Source organism: Apus apus, chromosome 2 (assembly GCF_020740795.1).
Source record: "Apus apus isolate bApuApu2 chromosome 2, bApuApu2.pri.cur, whole genome shotgun sequence".
NCBI lineage: Eukaryota > Metazoa > Chordata > Aves > Apodiformes > Apodidae > Apus > Apus apus.
In genome coordinates, this window is record NC_067283.1 from 41,996,940 (window position 1) to 42,023,966 (window position 27,027).

General features: G+C 37.7%; 1 protein-coding gene across 6 annotated transcripts in view; it reads left to right on the forward strand.

The window, feature by feature from the left end:
* The window catches only part of RBMS3 (RNA binding motif single stranded interacting protein 3), a 448,136-nt gene extending 423,699 nt beyond the window's left edge, over window positions 1-24,437 (forward strand). For 3 of the 6 annotated variants that reach the window (XM_051612906.1, XM_051612907.1, XM_051612910.1), the window contains exons 12-15: window positions 11,945-12,025; window positions 14,548-14,675; window positions 16,575-16,638; window positions 18,340-24,437. In XM_051612906.1, the coding sequence (XP_051468866.1) occupies window positions 11,945-12,025; window positions 14,548-14,675; window positions 16,575-16,620 (255 nt within the window). In that variant the 3' untranslated portion in view covers window positions 16,621-16,638; window positions 18,340-24,437. Of the gene's footprint in view, window positions 1-11,944; window positions 12,026-14,547; window positions 14,680-16,574; window positions 16,639-18,339 lie in introns of those variants that run through there. The other 3 variants (XM_051612909.1, XM_051612911.1, XM_051612908.1) reach the window with 2 other exon arrangements.
* Window positions 24,438-27,027: the final 2,590 nt, after the last annotated feature.

Below are 27,027 nucleotides of genomic sequence, written 5' to 3' on the forward strand. Positions count from 1 at the left end.
TTTCCTTGAGTTCACTAGCAGCATGGGCAGCTGTGTCTTGGTGGTTATATTTAATGGTTTTAATCTCACTCTGCTTTTATCTTCACGCTCTGTGTAGTCTTTCTCATGATCCTTCACAACAAGCAAAAAGTTCCAGTCCTGAGGCTAGGATGACAGTTAAGCAGATGCTGTTTCAGTTCACAATTAGAATTCCTTCAAGGCTATTAGGGGATATTACAGCTGGACAGGCTGGCAGACCACCCCCCGGCACCCTCCCCATTCTAAGATTAAATTCATTGTCCCTGACATCAGCCACTAAGTGAGAGGAATCTGCAAATGCCCTTATTCAGCTTCAGAAATAGCCAGTTTTACACTTTCTAAATGTTAACTCTGCTAATTTGTATTGTAGGAGTGAGGCTTGGGAGTTCAGTATAACACTTGTATGTCAGCAGCAATCCTTCTTCATACGGTGAATCATGCAAAGCCCTATGGTTTTGAAGGTGTTGATATAAATTTATTTGATGGGAAAATGGCCACTTTGTCATCTCTGTCATACTCTTGGAAAAGAAAATCTGTCGTGCAATAAGGACTTTCTCCATTGCAAATGTTTGCACAGCACTTTTTTTTTTTTTTTTTTTTTTTTGAGCATAAAAGAAAAGCATAAAGGGAACATTTTGCAGGTCCACAAGCACCAATGCAAAATTAAGACATCTGAGCTTTCCAGTCAGTCTGCATGCCAAAGCCAGAAATGCATCAAAGAACTAGAAAAGACAACCTGGCCTCGAATTAGATGCTGTGAAAGATCCTCCTGAGAAGAAAAAATCTCTCACTGGGCTGAGGCATTTAGAAGAGGCCAGGCTGTTTTCCCCTATCCTGCTTACTTGCCTGTGCAGGCTCAGGTGCACTCATGAAGCATTTGTTCCTTTCGCATGAGTTGAGCAGAGAGGTCAGAGAAGTTCACGGAAAACTCCTGTTAGGGCCTGTGTAGATTTATTTTATTTTTTTCATATATACCTTAAAGGAAAGCTAAATACGATTGAATTTCAGTTTGATAGCTGGGCTTTATCAGCTGTGATTCTTATTTTTTTCCTACTCTGTATGTGGCATCCATGTTTTGTCAACAATGGCATTTAAGAGAATATATTGTCTCAGCATTGCCTTCTGATGAAAAGAAAAGTAGATGTCTTCCAAGTTCACAGTCCCAGTGTTTCTTATGACTATTCTTTTAAAGCAGATAGGAGAGTTACTGTCTTTTCTTCTGTTCCTGAGTGGATCTATCTGAAGCATTCCCAGGTATCTGTAAAGAAGCAATGATGTCCCACAGAGGAAAGCCAGATGCCTTAGTACAGGTTTGAGAGAATGCACGAGACTGTCTCTCCTGCTGGTCTTATAACTTGTTATAGTTTTGCTGTCATTGATAGTAATATTTCATTAATCTGTCACATGGAATTCCGTTTTAGAGGATGTACAATGTTAGAAATTTTGTCAGTTTTAATGCTCAGCAGTGATTAATAATATTCTGTGAAAATTAATATATTACTAAAATATTGTCTACAGGTCTGACTATGTGTTATGACACATTCAGAAGATCTTGTCCTCTCTTAGAAGAGCCGTCTCCAAGCTCTGTTCATTTAATTTGCCATTTGGAGTATGTATCTTGTGGCATTCATGTAAACATGCAGCCATTTGAAAAAGGATGAAAAAATGTCTCTTAACTTTGTAATTCAACCAGGTATATGTCTATGCCATCAGGATTAAACATGTAGAAATTGCGTATTGAAACATCTTAGTCAATATTCCAGAGTATCGTCCTGAAAATTCAGCAGTGCATCTCTTTTGTTTGATCTCCTTTATAATGAATAGCTTACCGGTCATTTCCTTTCTTTCAGTTTAAATGTTTTTTTAATGTGCACCACTGCAAAATTTTCCTTAAAGCCAGTCATGACTGGTGCATTTCTCTTTTCTATTTTCCCTTTTCCCAGTCTTGCCTTTCCTTATCTTGAATTTGCCTTTGGGCCACGACTCTACCCATGTTCTGGAGCTGGATGCAAAGGTTCACATCCCCTCTCTCCCTCGGTCTGCTCCCACCCCCAGGGAAGCAGAGCTCAATCTGGTGGCACGGTAATGCTTCTGAGGGACATGGTAATACATTGTCTGGATGAGAGCTGTCAGTGCACTAAGAAATATGACAGTACCTCTGCCCTTGATCAGGCTTCCCATTTGAAAGTTTTCATTTTGGTAATTACATCCTTCCCAGATAGTAGCTGTAGTCATTGATCATACTAATATCATTATAACTGATTCCCGTAAGTCACCTTTTAAAGACACTTTCTATGGTTTCTTACTCCCCTATATCTTCTTCCTCTGCAGTCACAGGATAAGACTTTTTCTGTCTACCCTTCATCTGATTGATTAGAAATGCCACATACTTCCTTTATGTATGGCCTGGTAATATACACATCACATTTCTTCCCTTGGGATCTTAATCAGAACAAGTAATGGCCTTTAGCTTTTCTCATTAGCAAAATGGAAAAGCACCATACCCAATCCATTAGAAATACGGCATTGTAATATGAATTTATAGAAAAAAGGCTGCGTGCCAGCGGACGTGGAGTGAGTTTCCCCTAAAGGATTTTCAGAAGAAAAAAAAAAACAGAGAAATTGAAAAAAAAAAACCAACAAACCTCACCCTCTCTGTCTGGCAAGCAAACATTTTGGGCCATAACATCACATGTGTCTGTCAAGCATTTTGCGGTTGCTCCTTAAGTGTTGTTTGAACAGCTCTGTCATCTAAAGGGCATTCATAAGGAGGAAATACTGGTGTTTGTACTTGTCTTAATGTCTTCCCCAATGTTGATTCCCTTCATGGATCATCCTCTTCATATTCCATTGCTTATCAGAATTAGAGAGGGGAGGAAGCTGGGAAGATTTTATTAGGTTTTGCTTTGCTTTTAATTTTTCACAGTATGTGCTAACCTGAAAAAATGTAACAGGAACAATCATTATGGCATACTCCTCTGTCAGACTATCTGAGATTGTTGCTATGCTTTTTTTAGCCCTGTCTAAAACTATTTACAATCAGTACACTGAGAGTGAGGACAAGACTGATTAAGAGGGGCTTTTTTCCCTACTAAAATTAATTCCTTTTCACTTGGCCTGGACTTTATTAGCCCTAAAAACATTAAAATTCATACACCAGTATTTGTGCTTATACTGTCCAGAACTGTAAGAGGGTGTTAAAGCACAATCCATACCGATTTGTAATTGTATATAATTTGAATGTATATGAGCTGACTCTGTCTCCTTCGGAAAGCCAGCACTGAAGGAATACAAAGAACAGCCTTGGAATGCTGCTATTCTGCCAGCACTAAAACACATCTGTTTTACTGGCCTCCTCAAGCATTGCTAATATGATTCCTGGGAAAATAAGTACTAAGCACAACCATAAAGCTACATTAAGTTATGTCTTATGGTGAATGGGTGCTTGCACTTCTGTTTTTTTAAATACACCTCAGGTTTCCTAGGTCTTAAGTTGCTCACCTGTACGAGTGAGATTTCGAGCTGAAGCATCAAGCTAGCATTCTTGGCTGCTTCACTTAGGGTTCATCTGCTGTGCTGATGACGCTTTCCCAACAGATGAGAGCATCACAGTACAAGGTAAAGAAAATAGTGCAATGAAATAATGTGAAAGAGCTACAGTATTAAAAAATGGGAGACATTCTAAAGGGACTAGGGGGATGGAATTAGTGATTAGATGACAAAGAAAAACAACAACAACAAACACAAGAAAACACAACGAAAGCTTAAGGCAAGGAGTGATGGAGTGATTACTGTTGTGTTTTTATTTAAAGTATTGGACTTTCCCCTCTGCCTCTCTTACTTTATTTTCTATTCTGTTCTTTTGCTTCTCTTTTTTTTAATTTTTAGTATCGTTCCTTCTCTTCCCCTCCCTCTTCTCTTTGTCATTTGAACGAAATTATGACAAACTGGGAGAGGATCTGTGTAATTTTTACGACAGATTAAGTTTAGGAGTTCAATGAAACTGAAAAAAAATCTTTACATGGTAGACAAGGTCATGATGTGGCATTATAGTTCAGTCCACTCAGGCAGCACCCTGCTAAAAGGCAGGGTTTCTCCTTTGGTTATGCACCCCTGGATCTAACGCAGTCTGATGTGTCTCAGAGAACTTTCCACAGCTGATAATTAACATACTAAGAGGCAGACTCTGTAATATTGTTACTCAGTCACACTCTATCAGTAGGGCATTGACATTAATTTTTCCTTTTCCCCATAAGAATTTCAAGAGTTTGTAGAAAGCAAGAAAAAGGAATCCCTCACAAAAATGCTGACTCTTGCTAGCTTCCAGAGCCCTGCCATATAAGCAAAGCTAATGACCATGTAAATGCATTTGAAGATTTTAACAGACCACTTTGTATGGTAATGAGAAGCAATATTTTATACTTCATTATTTTAAAACATAGAATTTTAAGTATATTGAAGTCACCACCAGCTCTTAAAAGTTAGTATTTTCTATTATCTCCACCCCTTCCAAATATGAAAATGTCTCATCTTTTTCCCAAGTTACAGGTAGAAGAAGAGCTAGCTGAGGAACATACATGGTTTCTAGTTTGTGGGAAATTCATCTTACAAAATTTTATTTCATTCTGATTCATGTTTTAAAAACTCAAAACAAAACAGAAAGATTCTGCCATGAGCCAGAAATTCCAAATAAAAACTAATTTTCAGAAACAGTGGCTCATGGTATTTCCAATACAAAATATGCTTCACAAGATCTTGACAGCTGCCAACTGGTTTAAACATCCCTCTTGGTTGCTGTTCTGTTCATGTCAGCTTTTAGGCAGCAGCTGCAAAGCTCTCCCAGGATTTTGTGTTCCAAAGCAGCCCCACCATGTCCGATATTTTGGGCAGGTTTCCAGATCTCCTAATGAGGTGGCTTATAGGTCTGCTTACTGAGGACCAGATTAGTCCTGGGAGCCAAGTCAGAAAGCCCTAGGAATGTTGCTTTGGGCAGGTGACTTCATGGGATTGCCCTGGAAGAAAAGCAGAGCACCAGCTCTAAGACTAAACAGGGACTGCTGTTTCTGAGGTGTGCAGAAAGTGGTGCAAACATCCCAGACCTTCCACCGAAGACCCAGATGGAAGTGGTGTTCTCAGGATCTTGCAAACTCCCACTCAGCCCCTCCAATGCTGTGTTGAGTAGCCTGGAAACCCCAAGTTTGTGTTTTGCGAGATATTTGGCCACGCATACCTGACAACAGGCTGATTTTCTTCTCATCCTTAGACAAAGGGACGCAGCATTTCTCAGAGGGAATGTATTTCTGTCTGTCCAAGCCTAAACTTGTGTGTTCACCATCAATACAGGAGGGCCAGCTGCTAGGGTATCCTTAGTGCCACTGTTAGCTTCTAGTGTAATCCCCAGCAGGAGCCACAGGTAGTATTAGCAAGGTATTTTGTGCTCACCAATTTGGCAAGTTCTCCTCCATCTCTAGACACAGGACAGTTGGAGACAGCTTTTTTTTAAAATACTTTTTGCGGATAATTTGTTTTCCTTCTTTTTCTACTTTTCTTTTTCCTTTTCCTTTTCCTGTTGGTAAGTCAGTGATAACCTTCATTACAGTTTACCAAATACTTTGGATTCTAGGGTGTTTTAGAGACAAAGAGCTGAGCAGTACTGTGCTTCAGCTACACTTAAGAATGTCCAAGGTGTACTTTGGTGGTGGAATGCTATTATCTTACTACCCTACATCTGTCAGGCATGACTGCTTTTTCATGCAGGAGGAGATGAAATTTCCTCCTGGTTTTTGTTTGTGTTTTGGTTTTCGTTGGTTTTATTTTGGTTCTTTGCTTTGGTTTTGGGTTTTTTTGTTTGTTTTAGGGTGTTGGTTGTTTGTTTTGGTGAGTTGACTTGTAATTGTCATTTCTTTCATCTGCTTCATTCTTGAACAGTAGACCCATGAGCTGTCCACTCTGATTTCTGGTCTGAAAGAGCAAGTGGAAGCTGTATGTGATTGATGAGCAACTGTTATTTAACAAGTCCTAGTGATTCTCCTGTTGTTTTAATAACTTTATCCATACAGTGGATGGACATTTTCATACAGTAATCTGCTTCACTTTAAAGTCTTTAAATTCATGGAGATTTAATAGCCTCTGGAAGACATGTTTACCTCTAGAAAGCAATTATGTGTTCATATAAATGGATATGTTATTAATAACAGCTTAATGTGCTCATGTATTGAGAGTTTCACTGACACATTTATTACTTAAGTTGAAAACATAAAAATGTACAGATCAGTGTTCCTTCATCTTACTAGACGCCATTCAAGATGGACTAATTGCAAGACTTATATTCAGACAGAAATTCATAAGACTTCCCAACTGATGGAGTGCACGGGGAGTTTTTCTGTCAGAAGAATCAGTTATAATTCTGCTTCATCATCCCTTTATTCTTCAGGATACAGGATCTGAAGGAAGAATGTAAACGTGACAGAATCTCAGTGATTACTAACCCTGACTGACCAAGACTGATGCAGTATGCTCTTTTGTTATGATATAGTCACTGTGCCCTCGTTTTATATAGGGTACTGCAGACAGAACAGTCTGTAATAAATCCTGCACTAACTCATGCTCCAAAACTTGCCCCAGAGATCTCATAATGTACATTCACAGAACAGGTATATAGAGGGTATTAGAAAAAATAAAAATACTCCTTTTGTAGACAAATTGATAAGAACTGAAAAATTAAGAATTTAAAGTACAACAAACCACCAGATTCTTGGTCTTTGTTTAAAGCGTAGGAGTAGTCTTGCTCCCTTGTGAATGTATCCATCAGACCCATGGAGTTATTAGAATTATGTAAAAAAAGCAGTTTTCAAATCTTCAGGCTATTCATTGATGCAGTCCTAAATGAAGAATCAGTCTACATTTTTATACAGCTTCCATGGATCCCTGCCTACAGCAGAGCCTTCATCACAAGGAAGACAAAATTGAAAATAAGGCCCTAGGTACACTGACATGGGCTACAAGGATCGCTGGCACCCTAAGGTTGAGTTCCATAGCTGTGTACAAACTTGTTATAAATAAGTAGTCCTATAGGAAGTTTCACATGCCTTTAATGAAAGATACAATTAAGATGGAAACTTCATTTTCACATTCTGGTGGGTTTTCCTCCATTTTCACCCTTTCAGACATGGGTGAGGTATCTGAAAGTGATTTTAGACTTTCACCAAGTTCCTTTGTAATGCCAGGCTTTAGACTCAAAAAAGTGGTTAAAACGAATGAGCCAGGTTTTTATTTAACTGTTTCTGTAGACATTCCTGGAGTCCTGTTGGCATTTACTAAAGTTTTTACAAACACAGGATTTTGTATGCTAGTGAGAGCATGGTGCACAGCTGCATGTGGTGTTCTGACTGTTCTCACATTTGTTTACTCTAAAGAGTCTTTATCCGATTAGACCTGATCGCTCCGCTTTAGTAGCAGGCCTGAATTTCAGAAATAAAGATCTGTTACCTGTGGGGGGGTTTAGCTCATCTGCACTATTTCTGCTATACCTTTGTATTACTGTAATTTCCAAAGGTAGGGATTTGTGAAGGATGCTTAGAACTCCTGAAGAGCAGATTAGTTTGTAAATATAGTTCTTGAAATTGTTATTCTCTCTACCTTCATTTAACTTGCTCAGAGAATTAGGTAGTATCTCATTAGGAAGGTTGAAAGGGAAATGATACCCGGTGTTCCTAAATACATTTGTATTACAGAGCAGCAGGGAAGGAAGGTTAAATCTTGTAAAGATTTCTATTCTCTGACTGAACAATGAGTGCAGTGGCCCAGTGATGGGATTCTGTTGAACGACAGTGCTATTTTTGATACGGCTATGGTAATTGTGTGGTAAAATAGCATTATGTTATTATATTTTAGGCCAGGCTGATAATTATTAGCAAAAATATTGTAATATATGCAAAAACTCCGTATCGTTTGGTCTCACATTCTTTACCTGGGAAAAAAATTAAGATTAATCATGGCCATTTAACAATTACAGGATTGAGCTGGAAAATGAGAATGCTTCTGGGTAGCAAAAGATAATTCAAGTTTAAAGGGAAAACTGTGGTGGCTGGATATTTTATTTCATTGAATTGCCACTGGCACTGATGAACTAGATGGTCCTTTTCTCTTCCTGAGTCCCTGTGTCTCCATGCCAGACTATGGGAAAAGAGGACACAGCAAGACAATGTTCTTTTCTATTGGAAAGCAGGGTACTTTCAAATGAGAAGGTGGAACCAGGGACAAAAAAGCAGCAGTTTTATTCTGTATTTCATTAAAGTTATAGCCACTTCACAACGGTCAAAGAGAGATGCAATTTTTGTTCTTTGCAGGGAACGAAATTTGAAAGTGGGAGGGCAGGTTTCCTTTATGGAAAAAAAAAAAAAAAAAGCTGATAAAAATGAATCAGCCGACAGTTTCATTTCCTTAGTTTTCCAGCAATGCAAATGTTTTCACATAATTCTGTTAGTGATGCAGTGTCTAGACTTCTCAGATGGTTTGAAAAAGACACAAACAAACCCTGGAATTAATTCTGAGAATACTAAAAATCTAAGTCATTATCACTGTGCTGTAGCTCATGCAGTGATATGAAACCACAAATAATCACTGCAGACCAGGCTCTGGCACCCTTGCTCATTTAAGACACATGGGTTAGCATTTACTCAAGGAATACATCCATTTAATCTCCCTGGGGTATAAATGCTCACCAGCATGTGTTGGTACGAAGCTTTTGCAATTTGGCGCTTACCTTGACTGAAAAGGTTTTGTGCTTTCTCAGGAGCGTGGAGGTTGATAGAAATTAGGAAAATGATATTTAATTCTTGCAACAGATACACATTTACATAAAAATTAAGCAAAACAACAAAAAGCAGCATTTGCACATCGATAAAAGGCCTCTTCTTTACAATTTATTCCTTGCTTATTGATTCTTGGCCTTAGTAGGCCTACTAATTCTGAGTAAGTGTTGTTCAAGGTTTCCAAATCTGCTGTGAACTTATATGTTAATGTCTCATTTTGTAAATTCTTTCTGATTTTCTTTATACCAGGAAACCGATAGCATGTTTAATCATTAACCTAGTTACCCTTCTCCAAAATGATGATCTTTTCATTTATAGAGATAAATACATTAAATATGTTTGGATATTCCATGGAAGGGCACAATGTGTATACCTCTAATACAGACCAGTCTGCTGCTGTGGGGTCAAAGGCCAATTATTAAGCAGCCAGCCTCTGTAGGGCTGAGCTTTGGCTAACTTTTACTAGGACCAAGTTCTTTGCCGCAAAACTGAGACTTCATTTATGTCATTAATGGAACTAGTTTGGCCCACATAATTTGCTTTAATTTTAGAATTCTAAATGATTTAGCAAAAAAGTTGAACCACCATAACAGTGGACATTTAGACAAACAGAATATTATATACGGGGGGGGAAATCATATTCCTACAGTTCTTCAGAGAGTCTGGCAAGTAACTAGATGGCTTTGGTCTGCAGCACTGTAAATCACCTGCTGTTCAGCTGAATTCAGTTAAAATTTGTGCAAAAAAAATTAAACTGGAAGAGTATGGGGAGGTGTGATTGTCTGGAAAGACCAAGACAAGCAGGGGTTGGCAAGGCCCACCAGTCGCACTCAAGTCAACAGAATAGTTTCCCTTAGGGATTAGGCAGTAACGAATGAAGCAATGTGAAGTAGTCTGGCAAGTAAGATGAGGTTCTGCCCCAGGAGGAGAATAGCAATAGAGGAAAGAAGCTGAATGGCTTCGAAGAGCAGTGCTTGCAGTAAGCAAAATCACTCATTCATTCCTGCACAGTTTCAATTGTTGTGCTGCGGAACTCAACACCGAAGGATTTTGCAAGAAGTGGAGTGCCATGAATTTGAAGGCAGTTGCATAGTTTTATATTTATTTATTAAAACTGATAAGTTTGTGTGTAAGGTAAGAGAATGGCAGACAACTGCATCTTCTATGTGTCTGAGCACTGATCTGCTCAGTTCAAGGGAGAACTCAGAGGAAGTCCAAGTTGAATGAGGCCAGTGTATTATTTAAATTAACACTTTTAATTAAAATCTATATATAAAATTGTCTAAGCCAAGCTAGCCTGTGTAGATGTTTAAAACCGAGTGCTTCAGGTTAATGTTAAATATTGACACATTTAGAACAGTGCTACACAGCAGATGTTGTCCCAACATGTGACGGCAACATGACAGAGCAGAATGAATGAAGCGGAAGCGGCTGTGGAACACTGCTGTAGCATTCTTATTAACTCCTAATCCATAAGGCAGAAGAATAGCCCAACTGTACTGAGTACAATAGGGATAGTTGGCCTGATGTCTTTGGTGGTTTGGTTAGCATTCATACATAAACTATTGAATTCAATTCTCTTTCTGTAGAACAAGGAAAAGGAGCTGCAGAAAAACATGCCTGATACAGGCACACAGACACTGGGGGCACTCCTGTCCCTTTGCTCAAATTGAGGAAAACACTGAATTTTAGCAAAAATATTGCAATGGTTTACAACACAATATTGCAAGGATACATTCAAAGTCACCTATGTTCCTCACTAATACTTTTTTTTTTAATTTTTCCATAGAAACCAATTTCTTTTAAGTAATTTTGTTTCTTCTACTTGAATGAAGACTTCAGGATTTAGAATTCTTAAATATGCTTTTCTCATTCCCTAAGGCCTGTCTCCAGCATTGCTGCAGAGTCTGCACCCCACTATACAATTTCAAAATGTATGTTTGTGACAGACATATCAAACCATCCAGCTAGTTTAGAATTGAGGTGAGAGAGTGCTTTAAATTTAAACTTTACTATAAACAGCAGAATAAAATCTTGCAAGCACTTCTAGCTCTGCCAGGAAGCAAAACTGTATTTAACTAATTTTAAAATTCATCAAATACAGTCTGGGCTGATTCAGATCTTTGGTGTGTCTTTGAAGAGAACATGTAGTTAGAAGTGTCATACAGTCAATTGTGGGATTGGGCACATGCTGAGATTCTTGTCAGTGAAGACATGCAGTTAGGACTGGATTGTAGAAGAAAAAGTTTGCATAGATCTGACAACTTAATATTGATTCTTTATTTGAAGATTTGAAAAATATCTGTTGCATTCAGTTCAAAAACTTTCCAAGAAGTGCGGTACGTAAAGAGAATATTGTCATACCAATGGCAAAATTCACATGTACTCATCAATTTTAAAAAAGATTGTCTAATAGTACTTGAGAGAGACAGTATTTTAGAGAAGCTTAGACAAAGTATTGCTATAATAATAATTTGTAGAAGTTTCAAAATGCATAGAAAAGATCCCTGGATATTGAGATTAAGCCATAAGAATTTAGCTAAGGATTCTGTGTACAAAAGGAGAAACTTCCAGATATATCTTCTTATTCCTTTATTTTTTTCCTGTCTCAGATTGTACCTCCCATTGCCTTTGTATCTCTGTAACTTCAACTGCTGTTATTGATAGAGTTAAATATGGAGTGGAATAAAACTGTAAAATTTCACGCCAAATTTATTTTAGGCATCATTAGATAAGAGCAGTAAAATTCCCAAAGATTGCTTAGACTCGTTTTGTATCTGTAAACATGATATATATGCTGCTATAGTGTCTCTTCTGTTGCTTTTTTTCATAAGTATGAGTCTCTCAATTTTAGAAGCTATGTGAATGATCTGAATCTATCAGCAAGATGTTTGCTACTGCCTATGTTCAGATATGACCAGACTTTGAAGTTCAAGATTATGATTTTTAATAGCTAGGTAATTCCTACCATTGCCTAAAATCCTTAATTAAAAGAAATAATAGCCTATACACTAACCAACAAACTCTGAACAGAAATTTGAAACAGTGCCATGCTTCCAGTATGGATATTGATTTTGGTTTTCTAACATTCATTTGCCTTTGATTTGTTCTAGTACATGACTGCTGCTGCACCTATGCAAGGGACCTACATTCCCCAGTACACTCCTGTGCCTCCAACAGCTGTCCCTATTGAAGTAAGTTTATGCCCATCAATGAAAGTAGAATGAAGGGGAAGCAGAACGCTATCTGTTATGCCTCCTTGCACTTGTTATTTGACAGAGGCCTGAAGTTTATTTATGGAATGGTGTCTAGAAGCTTTCAGCTTTTAAAATTAGTACTGCACATTTCTTTCTTTCTTTTTCTTTTTATCTTTTTCCTTCTTTTTCTTCTTTTTTCTTCCCCTCCCTCCTTTTTTTCTTTTTTTTTTTCTCTTTCTCTTTTTTTTATTTTTATCATTTGCACGGCTCCTGTTTTGCATTTCTTTTGTTGTACAACAGGACGTGGAATAAAACTTCAGTGGTTATGACTGTTTTTTTCCCCATGTACTTGGGAGGGAGATGGGAAGAGACAGGAAAACAAACCCAGCAGGCAGACCACAAACCCAAAAGAGATTCCAAGAAAACAAGACTGCAAGAGGGTTTGATGAGGTCCTTAGCCAGTGTAGGTAATTGCTGAAACATTTAGCCACCAGAAAAAGTGACTGAGCCATGGAAACCTTCCTCTTGTATATACAGACGTGGAGGATGCTGCACTGACTGAGTGCTTTTCATCCTTGAGGAAGGATTCGCTCCCTCCCTCCTTGGGGCTGAGTCATGCTGATGACAGTCTAATGAGTAAGTATTTACTCAACCCTGTAGACCACAGGCTGCCAGGAGAGAATCAGCTTGGCCTCCACTTCTGTGAAGCTTCATAAGGGCCACTGAGCACAGAGAAAGGAGGGACCCTTGGCATCCTCCTCCCTGTGTGCTTCTCTTTGGTACTACCCTATTTTAATAATAACTTCTCCCTTGCTTTCGGGGTAATGGCAAGGAGTGCCAGGGACTCTGTACTTCTGTCTTCAGCTGTGTGGACTTTGGAGTTTGTGCTATCACTACTGTGTGGTTTGAGGATGCTGAATGAGAAGTACTGTTGGCATGGCTTCACCAGCAGTCAAATGTTCTCATCCTGATTTCTCCTGGTACTTTGCAATTACTGAGATTCCCAAGGAAGGTCTCACAGGAAAGGCTGCTACATGTTTTAGTCTTTTTTTGCCTCAGGATGTTTTTGCCCTAAACCTTATTTGTTTACAAACAGCCCATAACTAGCTCTTTTCAATTGTCATTCTTCGTTATTAAACCAGACAGATACAAAGCCAAATGAAAAAGAGATGCTGGGGTGGAGAGTGGTTCAGACAGCAGTACTGGCTGAATACTGTGCTGAGCAATATGAATCTTTATTCTTCCTGAGCCCTCCTCCTCATCACCTACTGGTATATTCATGCCTACTAAAGTAACATGATGTTATAATTATCTACTATAATAATAAAAATACTATCTGAATATACAGCCTGTCTTGCTCTCAGTGATGATGATTATTGTTAATGTTTATCTGTATTTATGTAGCATCATGAACCAGGACCCTACTACACTGGATGCTCCACAAGCAGAGACCAAAATACACAGTCTCTGCCCCAGAGAGCTTACAATCTCAAGATGAGATGGGCAAAAGGAGGAGGATAAATACAAAGAAGTAGACAGAAAAAGATAATACAGACAGTCTGTTAAGCAACAGATATGAAGAATTTCTGAAAAACGAAACTGGTATTTTTAACAGAGAATTTAAAACAAACTACCTGTTGTTTACACAGGACTCAAATAAAAACAAAGCAAGTGCTTTGTGCTCCCTCTTCTGGCTCTGTTGTGTTCAGTACAGTAATAAAGCATATTCCCTGAAGACACCTGCTAGTGTTATTCATGTGACCAGCACACCAAGCATGAGAGTAAATAAAAAAAATATAGCTTGTTTAAAAGCATACAAAAATACTTAAAAATAATACTATTCAGATTGTAAACAGGATAAGAAGTAGTGCATCATTTTAAATTCATACATATAATCTTTTGTGTCTTTAGTGATCTATTTTTTTGCAAAAGTATAAATAAAACAAAACTTCATTGGAGCTTTTACTTAACAGATAAAAGTCTTTTGTGTGAAGTAAATATATTTTTGAAGGGAACATGCATAAAAACAGTGACTAGAGGAGTGGAATATTTTTCTAAGGCAACTAAAATTCTGTTACATGTGTAGTAAAGCAGAAAGTGGTGGGTCTAGATTCTACCTTTTGTGCATTGCAACGTGAACTCTCTGTGGGGCTGGGGAAGGAAAGTGAAAATCAGAAGAGCCATACGTATGTTGCAAAAAAGACAAGGTAAAACCCAGACTGTACTGAAGTCAGAAGTTTTGACTCTAGCTTTGAATGGGCAGGGAACTGTGTTCAAAGGTGGAGGTATTTTCCATGACAGCCTGTGAGAACCAAGTACTTTAGGGACTGGTACACTAAGGAAGCTTCTTGTTGCTGGATTAGCTCTCTAAGACTGATGGACCATGTGGTTCTGCTATCTCAAACTTTCTTGATCTCTAGAGAAATACAAGAATGGTGAGCTGGTGCTCAGCTCTTTTATGCAATTTACTGCAGTGAATAAAATTAGTAACTTCTTTGTGTTCTCATTTGATTCCCTAGGGTGTTGTTGCTGATACTTCTCCACAGACAGTAGCATCTTCATCACAGGAAGCCAGTGGTCAACAGCAACAGATGACAGTGGAAACATCCAGTGAACATGCGCCTGCATATTCTTACCAACAGTCTAAGTAAGTAGGCATAGACTTTGTAACTAGAAAGTTTTTTATCTTGGTTGTAGGAGGCCGAATTCTGCTCCCTATTTGAGCAATATACATTCAGAGTAGCTTCATTAAGTTCAGATGAATTCTGGATATATAGCAGTGTAATTAGCACAAGGTTTTGGCTGTTGGCTTCGCCTTGGCAACATGTCCTTGAGTTCCTGCCTGCAATGAAGTTCCCTCTAACTGCTGCATTTCTGGAATCTGAAGGATCTCGACAACTGCATTAACAATCGTCATGCTGGGCTAAAGCAGTGTCTGGCATCAGAGGTTAAAAAGAGGGCTTAATTTTTGGCAGTGGTGAAAATACTGGCAGCGTACATATATAAATAATTTTTTTCTGAAAGTTTACCTAGTGAAGCAGTACAAATTGCCCCAAATTGGTATTTGTGATTGGGTTGAAGTGGTGCTGTGCAGACACTGAGTGGGCAGAAACTGGCAATGAACAAAGACAGAGCAAGAAAGGGATGGGGAGAAGCACTCTTTCTTTCTCCTGTCCTCTGCTCCTTTTGTTTGCTTCCTATGGAATACCTGGAAAAATTCAAAATTTATACAGTGGAAGCTAGAGCTAGAACTCCTAAAGAGTCCTTTCAACTTCTGAATAATCCTCAAACACTTCTTCTCTTGGACACAGCAAAGCTGGTCCTCACAAAAGGAAGGTTACTTAGCGACAGGTTACTCACTAGGACTGATCAATATTCGACAGATTCTAGGAAGGAGCCCAAACCTACTCCTTGATTAATAAATGTATATTGAACACCAGCATCACTGTGAAAAGAGAATTACACATTTTTTATCTCAGGGAAGGAAGCAGACAAATACTCAGATAAGAAATATGTTAGATATGTCAGTCAGTGCATCATGTCATAGTACTTATAGAGTCATAAGATATGAGCTGGTATAGAAAACATTAAAATTATCACAAGCTTTTTGTTGATGCACCCAATCAGAGACAGAGTCTATACAGTGTATTCCTTCTAGCCATCAGTCTCTCTAGTACCTGTAAGTAAATTATGACAAAATACTTAAAAAATATAAAGGGCAATGGGACAAATATATGTGACTATACTGTCCTGTTGGCTTGTTTTGGTGACTGTGTTCTGTAGGAGGTCTGGACCATTCCTCTGTTCCAGATCCCTTTCACTTAAAGTTCAGAAGCCCTCCTGAGGTAGCTGTGAGCAGTGGACTCTGGCAGTCTTCCCACACAGGAGGAAACTACATTGCAGTTCTATGTGGAAATGGGTGCTGTGTTTCTTGCCAGTGTGGTGAATTCCCACCCTCTGAGAAAGAGATCCCTCATCTTTCCTTGTCAGCTACTGCCTTGTTGCAATGATGGATATACTTCTAATGGCACTGGCATTTATATTCAGAGAAATTTCTGTCTTTTTTTAATCACACAAGCAGATCCACTACAGATTTATTATTATGATTATTTCAGTTTTGGGGTTTTTTTCTGAAATATGCCCTCTATATCTGCTAGTTGTGGGCAGAGTTGCAGTGTAGGAAGCTGCAGAAACAAACCAAAATATGCACAATCTCAGTCTTAAAGGAACAATTTATGCTGGAATATTTCAATAACCTTTAATACAAAAAACATTTGAATTTCTTTTATAACTAAAATAGAATTGTATTAACCTGGTCTTTGAAGGGCACATTTATTAATAGCAAGCATCATGCCCAATATACAACAGCTGTTTTCAAAGCAAGATAAGAGGACGTAATTAATATGAGCAAACAATGATTTTGTCAGAGAGAAAGAGAAAGGCAGACACTATAAAATTATTTCATAGAAGCTGATCAGTCAGGAGAAAAGCTATAACAGTGTATTTCATTATATTTATTTTCTTTGCAACAATCATGAAATTGCAGGCAACGAAGGAGAGGCAATGTACTCAGAATGAACTGGGTGGTATAAGGACTCTGTACTCTCTTTGTAAGTAAAAATAAACCACAAGATTTAAAATTTAAGTTCCACTTTTTAAATCAGCATACATCTTCTTTTATTTAATATGCTGACTGCTGCATTTGAGGCTCCCACCCATAGATGTTCAGAAATTATCACTTCCTGTCCAAAACCTGGCTACCTATTGTGTAGCAATATAGGAGAAACAGCCCTTGGTTTCTGAGCAGAGGACTCTATGAGGAAATCACCTTATTTAATTTAGACTTCCTTTTTTCCTTGTAAATCTTTAATTTTGCACAGAAAAGTGTGAAATCTATGAAGCAGAGATAAATTGAGAATCTTCCTCCTGAAAAGTCTACTCTTACTTCTAAGTAAAATTCTGCTGAACAACGTATTCTGATTTTAGATGTGGAAGTAATTACTTTTCTGGAGCCTTTTGTGGGCAACCTCAATGCCAGGTTAGATTACAGAGTGTGCTGTCACCTTTTGTGGAATTGGTCTTTCACACATAGAGTCGCCACTCGACCCCGAGGGTCAGTAAAACCTCAGGAGGTGAACATCCAACTTGAGTACTCCTACAAGAAGTTACGCATGGAAAACCATAAGAATATAATTAATTCTTGCTTTCCACGTAAATCTTTTGTTACATTCAAAATACTAATTTTCAGGCTTCACACAGTGAAAAAGTCTTTTGGTAAATTCGGTATTGAAAATTGGAGTTAGTTTTATGTTTACCATCCCAGATAAATGGTTCTGTGGCAAATGTTATGTCACCAACATTCTTCACAGTTTAACTCCTAATATTAAAATTAATTTAAAACTATGCCAGGCAAATGTGTTAATGCTTGCAATAGGAAAGGTGCTGGATTTTCTTGTGTTGAAATCTGGTTGGAAAAGGATTTTTTCCATGCAAGTTTTGAGGACTGTAGGAGAAGTGGTAGTTAAACCCTTACTGATGAAACAGCATTCATACATAGGTTCTGCGTTTCCCCAAAGACCTCATATAATCTTGCTAAGATAAGTTTGATGTGACATATCTTTAAATGACATGAAACCTCCAAAACACAAAATGAGAGGTATCTTTGATAAGAAGGAGCTTGATAGTTTAGCTTGTTCACTGTGCTAAATTTAGAAAGATTTGACACTATGTGATGAAAAGTTATATTTTTCTGATTAATAATGCCTGTAGTATTCCTATTAAGTTAGTCATAACGGTGTAACTGCTCTTGCCATCAGAAAATTAATTCTTTTTTGCAAATTGGATGTACCCTTTTGTTGTAGTTTTATCAGTTGTTTTATTAGTAGTATCCTAAATAAAATAGATTATTATTATTATTATTATTATTATTATTATTATTATTATTATTATTATTATTATTATTATTATTATTATTATTATTATTATTATTATTATTATTATATTCACTCTTTTATTGTATTACTCTTGAAATCTTTATGCAGTACTCATCTCATTTTAGTGTAGTTAGACTGCCCATAAAGCATAGAATTAACAAGAGCAAATTAATTTTAGGATGTGTTAATATCCCCAAAGCAGGATTTCCTTGTTTCTACCTGACTATTTTCAGCTTAGTGGTAGTATCATATTTAAACAGCTGCAAAGTTAGTTTACCTTGGATAAGTTTTAAAGGGAATTGGGTGGAAAAAAAGCAGAGGAGCCTATTTCTAAGTTGTTTTGACTTAATGACCACTTTAATTCAATTGTTTTTACAGACAATAAACAGGACTGAAGAATGTCGGTCTGAAATCTTTGCCTTGAATGGAGAAACTTCACTGAACAAGAAGTTGGCTTCCAGTTTGCACAGGCGTCAAATGAATGCTTTTTTTTTTTCTACCTTTCCCAACAAAAACAAAACAGTGTTTTTATGTGCTGTGCAAATGGTTCCGTCATGTAGTCTGACAATTTTATTTTTGCTATTTTTGTTTTGTTTTGTTTTTTTCCTAAAAAAAAAACCCAGAGGAAAAACACTGGGTTAACATTTCATCTGGACGAACATTTGAATTCAGAATTTACCTGGAGGTGTAGCTAGATTTTTTTTTTCTTTTCTTTTTTTTTTAACAGAAAAACTGATGATGTCAAGAGGGAGCAAGTTGAGATGAAAACCAATTGTCTTCCTCAAAAATTAAGCTACTCTTTTTCTCTTGTTTTCTTTTTCTTCTTGTTTTAAATCTAGAGTGTTTTTTTGGGTTTTTTGGGGGTTTTGTTTGTTTTTTTAAAGAAATGTTTAGGTAAGGTTTATCTTGAATCTTAATTGCCTTAATTTTAAGGACGTCAAAGGCTCTCAAGGCAAGCTGTCAACGTCTTGTTAGAAAACCCGAGAATGAATTGAAACTGCTCACACCGGTGCTGGTGCAGAAGTTTAATAGACTGAGTTTTTGGGGTGAACAAAAAATAAACTGTACAGTTTAAAAGAAAATGATTTTCTTCTTTTGAAGAAAAGTTGATGATAAAGGAACTGTGGCAACTGAAAGGATTGGAAAAATGCTGGGACTTTTATGAACTTTGTCTTAAGTGTTGACAGAAAAAATTCTAGAAGGCTAAAGCATTTTACAGTAAAGTTATTGAATTGAGAAAAAAACTTGCTGCATTATAGAGAATGCAGGGGTTTTTTTTTTCAGAATGCAGATTTTTTTATTTACAAAGCGTGATCGCTAGCAAAAGCATTAGTGCTTTTTATCTGCAGTCTTTTTTATGAGCTTTAAGAAGTTTTTAGTCTGCTTTGCTTGTCACATTGCAAAAACCTAGCTTAAGAGCATTAAAAAAAAACTTAAGTAGATAGGAGCTTATGGTCAAAAAAGTGCAAAAAAAAAGCAATAGATAGAAGAAATTGTTGACAATTTCTGTAGTCTTTCCTAGTTGTGAACAAATGCAGCCTATGGATGGCCTATTTTATACCAAAGATGAAGTGACACCCTAACGCAGTCCAGAAGATAGAGGTTTTTTTCTTTTTTTATCTTTATTTGACCTACATGGCCGGACCAGTTCTTACTTTCTTGTTTGTTTAAACTATCTTCCACTGGTGTTTTACATACTGCATATGTTTATAGTGGAAATCTCAGAATAGTTGGTATTAGAAGGCAGTTGATGGTGAGCTTTGGAGAAATGCCCAAAGCAAGAGGGAGTGGGTTACCAACTAATCTGTCCAGGTGGGCTTTAATTTTTATGAGTTTTTCTGTTAAATTGCCTGATCTTTGGTATTTCTACTGAAACAACAGTCTTCCTTCTGAATTCCAACATACCACAGATTCATTTCTTCACCTCAGTCTTTGTCATCGTCCAGCATGCATAGCCACCTTAATTCTGCATTTGTTTTTCAGTGATGCATTTGAATTGCCAGTTAGATGCAAGAGAAAGCAAACTTGAGCTTTGTTCTCATTTTAGCTCTCCCATACAAGCAGAAATGTTGAAAACTACTTTGTATTGTCATGCAGGCAGGAAGTTAAAAAGTATTCTTCTCTGCTACCATTTCTATTGTCTTAATAGTTGGCTGACAATCACTAATTAGTATGATTAGGCAAAAAAAAAAAAAAAGACACTAACTAAAGTTGATCCACTGCAACCTGTTTTAGGAAATCTTGATAATGGCCCTTACTTTTTTCCAAACAAACAAACAAATAAGGTGAGAAGCAAGTCAAAAGATGATTTTTTTCCTTAGGAGGCCAGAGAGAAGCAGCATTAAAATATATACATACACACATGTATCTCTATATGTAAAAATGAAACCAAACATTTTTCAACTTTCCTCCATCCAGAAGAGAAGGGAAGCTTCATCACATTTATTGTGGTGCATTAGAGACAGGGTATCAATTAAAAATAATGAAATGAAAGCATATATATTGGATCAATCTTATTCACCTGCCCAATTCTAAAGAGATCTGTGTTTCCCTAACCAGACTTTTTTGGGGAAAAAAACACAATTATTTTTTTAAATTGATAAAACAAGATCATATTTTTTAACATGGTGGGGGGAGGGGGTTTCCCAAGTAAATGGCTGCTAGATATGCAACATAGAAAAGAGAGCAATGGGAGTTCACATGGTTCTTCACCGTAGGAAGAGGGCCTGATTTTCAGAAGCAGGAAAACTGCTTTCTCCAGAGTAGTTGTTGCTATTTAACACTTCTGAAAATCAGATCATGCCAAAGTAAAAAAACAACATCCATAAGATGTTTTCAATTCAGGAAAACAAACAAAACAATAATAAAAAAACAAACAACAGAGTCTTTCTGTTTCGCATGCTGTCTCATTATTCGTTGCTTTCTGAGAGTGGCACTTGAATTTTGTCCTTGGATAAAGGTTCCGTCTCTGAGGGTATATGAGGGAAAAAAATCGATCTAGCCTTATTTTCTTTCTACATGTACTCTCTTTCTGTCTGTCTCTGAATTCTTTGTACAATAGAGATAACCCCAGGCACAAGTTAGTTAAATAAGAAATAAACACATTTGTTTCTGTGTTAGTTCTAATGTGACACACAAAAAGTCTCATTTACTATCAACAATGAGGCTACAAGGTAGCTACCATGTGGCTGATGAATATGCTGAGGTACCTTCTTGTTTCTATTCAGAACTCTCCTGCTTTATTTATACATTCAGAAACATTTTTCTTATTTTTTTCAGCAAAGTTAAGCAATCTCAGTGTTTTTTATTAAGCCAGACAGGCAACATGATATCACAATGTCTGTCACTTTCAAGATTTCAAGTGCATTCTGTATTAGAATTGTTCCCTTTTTTTTCCATGCTCTAATGTTTAATAGTGTTTGAAATCAAAAGAAACAGAGCAAAGAAGTAGAGGAAGAAGAAGAGGAAAGAAAATGGATCCCTTAAATACAATTGATCATCTTACTGATCCACCAAAAAAACAGTGAACTGGTGCTTGAAAGTCTATGAATTATAAACAATGTGAGCCTTGAGTATAAACAGTCATAGATCATAAGGTAAGAAAAAAACTTATTTGGAACATACAAAATGCTCAGAAGGTGGTAATTTATTTGTAAATGTTAAAGATGAGATACAGGAGAACAGTGGAAGAGCAACATGCAGCATGGGTGTTGTCATAGGACAGGAATACTTGGTGGCCTCTGAAATCTAAAATTAGTTTTCTTTATGTTCTGGCTAATAGCAATTCGTTTATTATAATTATCAGTTTGAGTTTCTGTTTTCCTTTTTTTTTTTCCTTTATTTGAAGACCTGAATTTGTCAATTTCTATGTCTTACCAATTTAGCTTTAAATATCAGGAGGGTTCCTGAAAGGTTGCAAAAACAACTCTAGAAGTCTAAGGCAATGGTGCCTGGCCCAGAAGTCTGGAAGTAGCATCAAATCCATAAGCTGAACTGCATATTTACTTTCCATCACACCTGAATACTTGTAAATAGTCAAATATGGATGTTCAGGTTTGGTATTTTTGTTTGTCCTTAAAAGATAAATACAGAAGGGGTGTCAGAAAAATATGAATTATGGCTAGAAAACTCTGAATACCTGGGCTCATCACTTAACATTGAGGAAAAAAAAAGTATTGATACAGTGCAACTGAAGAGAGTATTATACTTGCAGGTGCTGACTTGAGTGTAGATCAGGGCACTGAAAAATCTCACTGTTCCCTGTGAGATTGCTGAGGGACTCTTCTTCCTATCTGGCTCTACTGCAGGTTTGTAAGCACTTTTCACCTGTGACAGTCAGGCCTCAAATTGTGAATGTCCTCTTACTGCCTTCCAGTGAAACAGATTCTTGAGATGTCCTTAGCTTGTGCTTACTTGTATAATTCTGTTTACCAAGAGACTGCCTTGGTTGTGTTGGTCAAGAAATCCACCATAATGCAGAATGAGGCGTATTTGAGAGCAATTGCATCACATTGTATCATCTTCTGCTATGGATGCATGCCCAACTGTGGAAGATAAATCCTGGTGATTAGAGAAGTGAGGGCATAAACTTTCAATGGGCAATGGGATGAAGCATTCAAATGGATTTTTACTCAAGTAAAAATCAAACGAAGGGTATTATTTATGTATGTATGTGTACCAAAACTCAGCAAATTTGAGGAAGCCTGCATTGTAATAAAGTTTATTTTTAATATGTCATAGTATTTGGATCTATATTATGTTGTTTATGGTACTGAAGGATGAGACTGATACTAAGTGTTTACCAAATTGCCATGCTTCGTGATTTTAAGCTTGATGGTGCTCCTCATGCCACTTCATTTTAATGCTGAAGTTGACATGAGCAAAACAGGTATAGGAAGACTTGCTGAACCCCACCTATAGCTAGAGTCATGCTAAAGAGTGATAATGTGCTTAACGTAATGAATCAATCCATTTTTAGTGATAAGACCAAATGTGGTAGTTGAAGATAGTAGTGTTTGATACACACATGGTCAACATTTCCTTTCAAAACTTTATTTAACATGAAATTGGTCCAGATATTAAAGAAGTGCCCTAGGGTAAGGATTTTCCTCGTCTTTCTCAGTAGCCCACCTGAGCAAAGAAAACAGTCACGGTGTGATGGAAATGCAAAGCAGAAAACAACAAAAATGCTGACATTTGGTATATTAGTCTTTTTTGTTTAATGACAATTGACTCTAATGATGTCTCCTTCCATTTTTTATACACATTCATGCAATCATGCACACACACTTTCTCAGAAGGAGGGCTGAGTGAGCAGCAGACTTCCCCTCTCCCTTGGTGGAGCGGATTTCTAGAATCTCAGCAAGCAGCAAAGATGCAGTGTAAGGAGAGTTATTTTCCCCTCAAAAAGAGCACCAACATTTTCCACGTTGCTCCTGTCACCCAAATAGGCTAGAGCGCTGTATGTACAACAGAGGTTTAGTCACCTTTGTGCCCCAAAGCAGGCAGAAAAGACCCTTTCTTTTCCCCTTTATTAACATGTTCTTTGTTAAAATTAAACAGAAAATTATGAGAGAAAAGCTGTAAAAAAATAAATCGCAGTGTTGGCTTAGTTTTCCATGATGAGAAAAATTCTTATGTTCAGTTCAGTTGTTAATTACCCAACAGTGTCAGCTGAGTTCTTTCACTTTGCTAAAAATGTGTAATGAAGTAAAAAATGTCAGCCTTCGACAGGTTCACAAATATATTTTTCCTTGTAGGGCCAAAGCCTGCAAGGTTTAAGCACCTTCCAAGAACTGGTTCTGTTGTCCTTAAGAGAATACCTGCCCAACGTTAATTTTTTGCCTTTAAGTGTCTTTCTCTTGGATAATAATTTTATTAATTTGGTGAAATTTACCGTCAGTTATATTTTTTAAAGCCCAAAAATACAGCGTAGAGAACATGATGTTTATGTAACTAAAGTATTATTAAATATGCTGTATTCCAGAGTGGAAGAAAATTCTACTATCTTTTGGAGGCAAAACAATTTTATGTAAAAACCAGGAAGCATACAGAATTCATCTAGGAATTTTAATTGTTTTCCTTTTTAAAGGAGAATGAACAGATTCTGTCTCAAAGAAAAATCAAAGCAGCTTTGAAATCAGATGAACTTCCCATCAAGAAAATGTGCATCACACAAATGGGACAGAGGTTCTTTAAAGCCCTTACAGACCTCACTGTAGCCAAAATGTAGAATACAGAACCTCTGTGATACATTAAATTATGAAACTTATTTATATGGGCATCTGTGTGCTGATGTCTCAGAATGTCTTTGAAAGATCTGTACTGCTATGATTTATTTTTTTTATGTTTTCCATTTGTACCACAATCCTAATAGCTGCCATTTTCCCACTCCTGGGGCTTTCTGTAGATCAGTGGATGTTAGGTTTAAACTTCTGTTTTCTTTGATGAAGCTTTCAATAAAAAAATAAAGAAAAGAGCTGGGTCACTCTGTGTTCTTGTAGCACCTTTCTGCAGAGGCTTCCCATGGCTGCGGCTCATGTGCTGAGCACAGAGCAGAGCAGAAAGGCTTTGCAGCAAACTCTGCCTCCTCTGTGTCTTCAACAAATGGAAGGAAAGAATGGGAGAGACAGGATGGCTCTGTTGCCCTGTCAGCATCACAGCCACCCACATGTTAGGAGGTGAAATACAGGAGAAAGGTTTTCTCATGCCAAGACCGAGTATTTAATATTAATAGGTATCTGATGTCCAGGCTCTCAGCCGTGCTCACCTGCTAGAAAAACATTGCCTCTGCTTCTAAGGCTTATTTTAAAGAGTGACTTCAGGGCAAAAGTTGCCATGTGGAAGACAAAAAATCTTTATTTATGGAATAAGTACAGCCTAAGCAGTGGTAGTGCAAGTCATACTTCATCTTGAAAGGGAACTGGAAAGTAAAGTGCCTCCTTGGCCACATCTCATGGGGAATGAGAAAACTATTTGGCACACTTCCTCATGTTTGCTTCAGTCAGCTATTCTTGCGTTGCCATGTGGATTTCTTCCCATAAGGGCTGTTTCTGTGACAAGGGAGAGGGTGGTTTGGAAGTATCCAGTAACTCACCTCCCCAGCCAAGGAGCCTTATTCACACAGTGGAAATCACTGAGTGCTCCTTCAGCACCAAACATGTTTGCCTGCATGCTTTCCTTTTCATTCTTTCTGCCCAATGATGTATCCATGGGTGAGCTTCTCACTCCTTTCAGCCTAATCAGGAAAGCACAAAGAAATCTTTAGAAGATGGAGGAATGGGAGGAGGAACCAGGTGAGAGGGTTTTTTTCAGGGCACCTGAGCTGAAAGCTCTGTTGCTGCAGGCTGTGATGATGAGAGAAGGAGGAAGGCAGGAGGCTGAAGCTACAGCCTGTCTGGTGATCTGAGTGATATCAGAGGAGCCTAGGGAGAGCAGCAGAAAGTGGAATGCTTTGTCACACCAACACAGGTGGTGCCAAGGTGGTTTATAGCTGATGCTCTGGCATCAGTTTGTCACTTCAGGATTGCTTCATTGCCAAGAGTATTTCATTTCAAATTCTATTAATGACGTTATCACTAACAACTGTGGTGTTAGTGTTTTGGTTTCACTCTGTCAGTTGGCTGTCCTTGTGCATACCAAGCCAGACTTAAGGGCGTTTTGCATCATCTTGCATAGAAGTCCAGGCTTTCTCCTCCTATCCTTCTGGTCCCACCATCTTATTTGGTTAAATTATATTATTTATAACCGAAATATATTTGGTAAATTATTTTATCTCTAACAGTAGGTCCCCTATCTATACTATAGTATTCAAATTACAAGGACAAATGAACCTTTCTAATGTGTGATGTATGTTGCTTCCAGAGGGAGACAGTTGTATTTATCAGTAGTCTGCATCTGGAATGGAATTCCATGGACTTTCAAGTGGAGAAACCCATTTGCTCTCTCAGATTTCAGGCAGAGGGGGAGAAAAAAACCCAAAGCTGGTTTAGAATAAATGGAGGAAAACAGCTGGTTTAGAATAAACTGAGAAAAATTCCACACTTAGCACATTTAAGTACATTTTATTTTTATTATTTTGAGTGACTAGAGATTGCAAATGAAGAGCAAGATCTCAGTGTGCTGATAACAATCAGCAAACACAAAAGCAAAGGTTCAGGAGCAGAAAGACTGCAGCAGAAGTTACTGAAAGTGGCAAACAAACCAAGATACAAACCTAAATGTCTGTCTGACTGTTGATAAACTTACTGCAGCCCTTCTCTGTGCCTTGGCTCCTGGCCTCACTGTTGTCAGTCAGGTCTTCAGACGAAGACAGTATGCTCTGTAGAAACTAATGGCTGGCAGAAGTGGTCCTGACACTGCACACAAGAGGAGACTATGTTGCCAGGCAAATAGTGAGGCACATCCAGGCTGGCCAGCTGCAACAGCCCACTGCAACACGCCAGGCACTTGTGTTGATAGGGACTGGGTAGGGGACACACACATCTCTCGGCCGCTGCCGAAGGCACACTCACTTTTATCTGCTTGCTTTGCACTTGTACATCACTGAACTTACCTAGGGGGACATAAATGATAACTAAATAATCTACTAGATATGGGCCCACTTTAGTGGAAGAACTGAAAATTTATCTAGTTTACATGATGTCACTGTTTTTGAAAGTTGAACAGGCTTGAGTTTATAGTGTGGATAGCTGAGGCCTTAAGCTCTGCTGCATTGAAATACTGCTGAAAAATAGAGGTGTCTGAGAAGAAGATAGAAAGCATGATTTACACCTATTATTTGACTTATTTCAACATTTGTTACCAGACAATATATTCTCTGGTGTGGAATTCAGCTGCTGATACACAGCCAACTGAAAGTTGTGTAAATTCCTTCAACATAATTCCTGAGGAATATAATCCCACATTTTTCACTCAGAAATAATTTCCTCCTTTTTAACAATTGTGCTACACCATACGGCAGCTCACTAGGATGATCTGTTCCTCAGGTAGACCAACTTCTACCCAGTGTCAATCTTGTATGAAATACTCTGTAGTGGAACTTTGCGTCCTCTGCGCTTTCCACAC